This window comes from Egretta garzetta, unplaced genomic scaffold (genome assembly GCF_000687185.1).
Source record: "Egretta garzetta isolate BGI_Z169 unplaced genomic scaffold, ASM68718v1 scaffold79, whole genome shotgun sequence".
Lineage (NCBI taxonomy): Eukaryota > Metazoa > Chordata > Aves > Pelecaniformes > Ardeidae > Egretta > Egretta garzetta.
Genome location: NW_009260791.1, coordinates 3,866,760 through 3,874,214, shown reverse-complemented (window position 1 = coordinate 3,874,214; position 7,455 = coordinate 3,866,760). Strand labels below are relative to the sequence as shown.

Below are 7,455 nucleotides of genomic sequence, written 5' to 3'. Positions count from 1 at the left end.
GGTCAAAGGGATCAGGTCTTTGGCCCCACAGGGTGTTGGCCAGAGGCAGCTTTTGGAAGTGGGAGGTACTCTAAGAGTTTCCTTTAATACAGGGGTCATTCAGGGCAAAATATCTGTACGTCCTAATATCCGTGACCTGGAACGTAAGTTTAGTAGCTCCCTGCACATTGGCAGGGATGTCATTGCCCCTTGCTTTGAGTGTTTTCATTGACTGGCTTCGCCCACCTGCCTGTGAATGAGTAGCGTTTCTAGTTTTTGCATTCAAAGCTCTCTGAGCATCATTGTTTGCAGCTGAGTGCAAACAGAATGGTGCTGCCTTGCAAGGTAGGGAAATCTGATTGGGAGAACAAGGTAAGTTATTCTGCAGAGAAGGAATCTAATTTTTTTTTTGAGAGCTGATATAATTTTAGTATTGATTTCAACAGTAACATTTTTGAGGATATCTTAATCTATAGCAGGTCTGTTATCACCATTCTGGATAATCATGAGTGATCTCTCAGATCTTTTATCAGAAACACCACTACTGTGGGTGGAGAAAAACAAGGTGGAAAGAAGTCACATGATTTTATAATTCAGGAAAGCATTGGGTATTTGTTTCCAATTCTTAAGGCTCTAGCTAACACTCGCTAAACTGTTTCAGTGGTTTGAAACTTTGTAAGTCTTGGCTGTTTACCACTTCTCTGTCAGAGATGACTGTTTCTGGAGCACGCTGGGAGGAGCGGTCCGTGTGCCTCATCTGCTCTGGTTCACAGCCTGGTTCTGTGCGAGACCCCTTCTTTGGCATTTCCAAACAAGTCATGCCAGACTCTGAACTACAGATGAAGCAAGGGAAGATTCTGCTGTCTCATTCACCAAGGGAAGGACGGTGATGTTTTGTACCAAAGGTGGTGTTAATATTTTAAAATGCTGCAGCAGGACTTGACAGAGCTCATCTTTCAGACCCTGAATTCTAGCGCAGTTGCTGACTCCTTTAGTATACATCTGTACATCACTCCTTACCGAGGCTGCGACCCCATCTGTAAGATGGGAATTAAATCACTGTATGTCTCAAGAATATTGTGAAGCTTGATAAACTTTGCAAGCGCTTTGATATTGATTATTGAAAGATGCCATGGTAATGCAAGCTTATTCCACCTGGAATTTTATGCTGATTCTGTCGTCTTACCTGAAAAATGTGTTTCAGGAGTGCTAGATGATTACGCTGGTCTTCAGTGTAAATGTAACAGTTCCTGAAGCGGAGGTCTGAGTATCTGCATGTGCCAATTCTACCTTCAGCAAAGGCGACTGACATTGCTTTTGCTAACCACCACTCTCCTGAGATGGCAGTTCCAGCTCTTTATGAAATTAGGCTTGGTGTAGCATTCGCTGATCAGCATTTGTCAAAGGCCCACAGTCATCAAGCAGCAGTTCACTTGACAATTAACATTAAGGAAGTACGCCGTTAGCAGAGTAATTGGAGCTCTTTTTATGAAGGAAGAGGAGCGAGCTGGTGCCAGCAGGCATCCAGGTGGTGGTAGGATTTTGAGGGTCTGATCTCAGGATGGAAAGTGGTCCATACAGATCTCTCTCAGACAGAAGTTCAGATTATGTTGGCTGGGTAATAATATTCTGTTGGTCTTGCCTGAAATCAGCCTCTCTTTTATTTGAGGGCTGTTCAGCAATAATGTCAATCTTAACTATTTTTGCTGGTTTTAGATTGCTTTTTTGCCTTCAGTCCCCACCCCACCCCCACCCCCACCCGTAACTGACTTTTTATTTCCCTTCCAAATGCAATACTGGTTGAGCCCAGCCAAAAGATGTGGCTTTGCTGTTGGCTTTCACAAGTCCAGTCAAGCAAGACTCCCACAGTTACTCACAGGCAGATTCCTCTAGGCCTTTTTTATGTCCTACCAAACTGGGATAAAGAATGGTTGTGTCTTCTTATCCTAACATTGTGTCTCAGGACAAAAGAAATAATTTCTGATGCAACAGACCCTGTGAGAGAAGGGTTAAAAACCAGAGGAGTGTTCTGCTGTCTCTCTGCAATTCACGTTCTTTGCCCTGAACCGGTAATTTCCACTGATAGTTCTTCAGAAATAAACCCTTTTAGTTTTGTTGTCTGTGTAGTCCTAAGACACAGCAGTAGCTTGAGAGTGCATGATTAGTACTTTGAAGGAATCCTTCCATGTTGAAAAACAAGTTCTTTAGTTACCGTAATTACAACTGAATGGGAGGAATAACTGATAAGCTAACAAAGTATGACAGTGCCTAAAATAACCTTTTTGTAGTCCAGAATGTAGCATTCAAAGTGTGATACTACAAGACATTTCAGGGCTAAAACCGTGTTCTGTTCACAGGGCATTAATTGTATTAACAGTTCTTTTTAGTAGCAAGACCTTTAGGTTTCAACACTGCTACATTTTCAGGTCAAAGGAGGAGCACAGTCAAATTTGTCCCGTAAATTGTACATCTGGAGGAGAGGCAGAGAAGTGCTTCTTTAGCGGGTGACTTTATTTTAAAATATCTGTGATTTGAAGATGCTCACAGGCTTTCTTTTGAGATTTTTAGACAAGCCCAAAAGTAGTAAGCAGTGGAAGGCCTAATGATTATGATACGTGTGTGTTAAATACAGTTTGTCACATATATCTTTTACATAGACTTTATCACCAAGTGTGTTGTGCTTTTGCATTTAAGTGTATATTATGTTAAGAAAGTGTGTACATACGCGTGTTGCTTAGGGATTCTCGTGGATGAAAGTTGCTTATATAAGTGTAAATCACTGTTTTCGTGGCTGATTTGTTAGCAGTAAATCCTTCCATTATTTCCTGGCTATCCAGACCTTATGACACACTATGTCCTGTGCTGTCGTATGTGTGAGAAGGCTTTTTACGGGGAGCAATCAGGCTGGACCCCAATCTCCAGTGTAGTTTTTTTCTAATTAAATTGTCACTGGAAGGAATATCCGGAACAGCAGTTTTCATTTTCAGTCGAGGAAAAAACATTATGAGTCTTTGTCATTTGATTAAAAGTTACTTAACCTTTAAAATTGCTACAGATGTAAAGATAGCTCTGAGTTTCCAATGTAATCGCCTCCAAGTTAAAATCGGGAAAATCTTTGTGTAATGAAACCCATATGTCATAGTGAAAGGATGCAAAGCACTGGCAGAGTGGGCTGCTCTAGCAGGAGATTCTGTACCCAATCTTGTTAACCAGGACTGCTTTTGGTAATCCCTCATCTCCTCACTTGTAGGAAATCAATCTGTACTACTGAATCTTTTCAACCAGCAACCACAAAATTTACTGTGGAGAGGCAGCTTGGGGACAATTGTAGTAAAAAAGGAGCCCCAGGCAACAAGGCTAAATGCGGGATTGAGGGATTGAAGTTCTAAAAAGGAGATTATATTAAACCTTATTCTGCTCCCCTATCAAGTAGAAATCTCCCCTTCTCCTTTCAGCCCCAGCCCTTCCTACCCAATACCTGTTCTTGCTTGGCAGATCTTTCCAGGCAGCAAACTTAATTCGTACAGTACAGCATTCTCTGTTAATTACAATAGCCTGATGCCATTTTTCAATACATTTCTCTGAACGAGTCTATTCAAGCACTCAACTTCCATTGTAACCGGTGCTGATAACATCTTAAAGTGTTTTCTCTGTGGTCTTCAGTATCCTCTTCCTCCTCCCTCGTAGGGGAGATTAATTTGTATCCAAGCTATTGCGATCGTATCCATTGTTGATTTTTCTATTGTAGTAGATGCACCGCGTAAGCAAGGTTGTAAATTGTGACTTGATGTGGAGATTCATGTTTCTGTTTCATGCTGCACAGCCTCTGTAGTGTCTGTTTGCTGGTAGAATGAAACCTGCACTCAAGCCCTCTCTTCACTTGAAGTCTGTGGTTTAAGCTGACATTTTAAAGAAAAAAATCCCTAAGGTTTTCACTACAGTTTTGTCCAACCTTTTAATTAAAAAATCCACCTCCATCTACTACGCAACTGGCTTCTGCTGGTCCCTGGGGTGGTTGCTTAAGGCAGGTTTTACCGTCTCTCTTAGACTGCAATCATGTTTAGAATGTGGGTGATGGTTTCTTCATTCACAGGCTCTTCCCTCACTCCAGCAAGCTCCAAAAGGCCCCCTTGGAAATGATATTCCCATTATTAAGAATTCATTTATCAGAAGCAATACTGAGCAGAGGAGTCAGTTTAATTAGAGGCTTTTCTGTGCAAAACCCAAGCTCAAATCATACTCCAGTGCAGATTAAAGAGGAACAAAGAGGAAGGAATAGCCAAGACATTTGAACGCAGTACCATGTAATATGTATTTGGCCTGTGTTTACCAGGAATACATTGAACTGTGGTTGGTTTGGGGCAGAGAAGCAGCTGAAGCAGGGAAAACAAGATTCTTAATGTTTGTGGAAACTTGCCCTTAGTTTGGCTGTGATTTTTTTTTTGTGATACGAGGATGTTATTTCCTGACCATTTTCATACATATACAAGGATGTAAGGTCCTTTCTTTTCAGTTTGGCATCATATCTTTAAAATTAAAGCCCCGATACAAGCCTGAGTATGTGAGGAGAAGAGGAATACAGAATAGCAGAAGGCTGTCTCCTGCTCCTAATGGGATTTTGTAGCAGCATGTGCGAGTTTGTTTCAGAAGTCAGAAATGAACAGATGTTGGTATAAATTACCTCTGTGTCTGATGTCTTGCAAATTAAAAGCGCGGCTGGCATCACTAAACAATTTCACCAGGTTGGGGGGGGAAGCGGGCGGTGATTATTGTAGCAGGTCGGTAAGAATCTTTAAGCTGCAGCAGAACAGGATAGCAAGGATAAAGGAATGAAGAATAAAATGAGAGGTCTGTGAATTAATCAGAAATGTTAACATCTCCGATGACAAGTGAACAGGAGGGCACGTGCTCTGGAGCAACCCCCAACCCACAGTAATTTCACTCAGCGCACAGAAGGAGTCTATGCTCTCTGCCTGATTTATAGGGTGCAGCCCTCTTCGGGGGAACAGAATTGTCATGCATTCGTATATCTCCTATATGGGACTCGCACTCCAAGAAAACTTTCCACTCTGTCAGCTACAGTTCGGCTTTGTGCTTTCTCCATTAAGAGTGTTTTAAAACCATGCACTGTTGATGGTACGAGGCAGGGAGGTGTCAAAGAACTGGTGCTGAAAATCTATTCCTAGATGAAATTTTTAAAAACCTGCATTTTTCTTTAATCATGTTCTCTGTGCATAACAACTTAGTTCCTGACAAAATAACAATCCACGCTGCCCTTCTGCAGCGCCTTCTATCCGTGTGTCGCTTCAGCAGCACTTAAAAGATACAAGAAGCTATCTTGCGGATGGGGAAGTAGAGGTACAAATGAGTACTTTTGTGGTAGTTCACGCTGTGAATCAGAAGCAGAGTTGGGAATGGATCCCAGATGATCTAACTCACAGCTGGAGGCACGACCCAAGCAAATAATGCAGTGATCTGCTTGAATCTGCAGCCAGTCTGAAGTGCGTTCCACTCGCAGCAGCAGACTTTGCAGCCTGTGTATATCAGTACGTACCAGAGAGTTCATAGTACCACTAACTGTTTTACAGGGATCTTGTTGGTGACAAGACCTTGTGGTACAATTTTGGGTAGACAGATTAGAATGTAACAATTTAAAGAAGAGGCTTTAAGGCACAAATTCTAACCTTTAGATAAAGAATAACAAAATGTCTTTACCTGAGGGTACGTATCGAGTATTTTAAGATTAACGTTTTTATTATATTTTAGTTCTGTTCTAAGAGATAATCAGTGATGTCAAAAGAAAACCCCACATCAACAACAAACCCACCTCCAGTTTTTATGCTAATTGTCATTTCTGTTGTTCTTCTCAGGAGAGAGGTCAGGAATTGAATGATAAAACAGAAAATGAATTCCCATCTCCTTCCACAGTCTGTCTAGGCTAGGTGTGGGAAACTTGCATGCTTTCATCAATCCTGTGAATAAAAACCTCCATGTTTTGATGCCTATCAGTCCAGCACAAAGCTTACACCTTCATTTAAAAGAAATGAAGGGAAGCACCGGTGGGAAGATTGTATTTCTCCAGGACTCCATTGCTAATTGTGTTGTCTTTGATGCATTGTATTGTTATTGCAAGACAAAGATAGTATTAGGGCTGCTCTGCCAGCTTGTGAGCTTATGGGCTCACAAGTCAGAAATGTCATGTGCAGAAAAGTGGCTGTGTAAAGCCTGCTGTAATACAGCTACCAGAGATTGATGGTGCCAAGAGTGAGAGAGAGAGACATATAAACCTTGCCTTGCTGTATTAAACATCGAAGGACTGACAATGCAGAGAGAGAGAGAAGACCAAAGCTCTATAAACTTTACTTTATTACACCATCCATAGATGAACTACCTTGAAGGAATATAAACCCCATTATATTACAGCATCCAGGGACTGACATTGCTGAGAGAGAGAAAATGCTGTCTAATTTTCTGTTGAAGATCATAGCATCCAGGGACCAATAATCCTGAAATGGAGAAAGAGAGAGCTCCATAATCTGTGACGGATTATAACATCCAGGAACAATTGCTCTGAGACAGAGTGATGGAGGTCTGGATTACACCGTTCAGAGATGGATAGCACAGAGAAAAGGAGATGCTGCGAGAACATAATGCAGTAGGAATAGGAAGCATAGACTGTATGTAATGAGACAGCCTGTGGGAATTATTGCTGAGTTTAGAAGATTCCAGGCCCTGCCTGCATTTCTAGGAGGTCAGGAATTCAAGCTGGAATGCAGTTTTATTTATTTTCCACTTAAAAAAAAGTTAAAAAACTAATCCTTACTATTGATATAAGCACAAATCTAAATGAATTTCTTATCCTATGGTTAAAATCTGTAAACTATGCAATTGTTTGGGTTTCTTGGCTTTTTAAAAAATATTAATTGCTTTTTTTCCTCCATTGTGATTTCAGCTAGAGAAATGACTCGAGGGAAATTCCTGAACATCCTAGAGAAACCCAAAAAGTAGCTGACACATCTGGAGTTTGGACAAAAATACCCCAACTAGATCATCTTACATACTGTGGATCCAGATGAACCCCAGAACTTCTAAGAAGTACAAAGCTCTTGCTCTAGACCCTCAGAAGCAAACATCTCTCACTGCTTCCACAGCTCATCTCTTCACGGGGGAGATGTGTATTGCAGATACAGGTCACAAGGACTGCAATTGGTTGTGTTGGAATTCGGACTTCATCTGACCGTAAGATGTCCAACAAGAGGACTTGGCCCTGGCGTGCTGTGGCAAAGTTACCTGTTTTAATCAGCTATTCCAAGTGAACATCCATAGTGTCCTTATTCAAATGCTCTCAGCGGCAGCACCTATTTCAAGTACATGGCAGATCTGACACTGGCCAGTGCACATCATGAGGCATTGACCTTTTTGTATGTCTTTTGTCTTAGATGCATTGATTTCCTATGTGCAACTTCTGTGCTGAAA

The 7,455-nt window shown here is 41.4% G+C and overlaps 1 protein-coding gene across 1 annotated transcript in view; it reads left to right on the top strand.

Moving 5' to 3' along the window:
- The window catches only part of LIN52 (lin-52 DREAM MuvB core complex component), a 46,373-nt gene extending 38,924 nt beyond the window's left edge, over positions 1-7,449 (top strand). Inside the window, exon 5 of the mRNA XM_009646609.2 lies at positions 6,932-7,449. Coding sequence (XP_009644904.1) covers positions 6,932-6,987 — 56 coding nt within the window. The 3' untranslated portion in view covers positions 6,988-7,449. The remainder of the gene's footprint in view (positions 1-6,931) is intronic.
- The last annotated feature ends 6 nt before the right edge of the window (positions 7,450-7,455 follow it).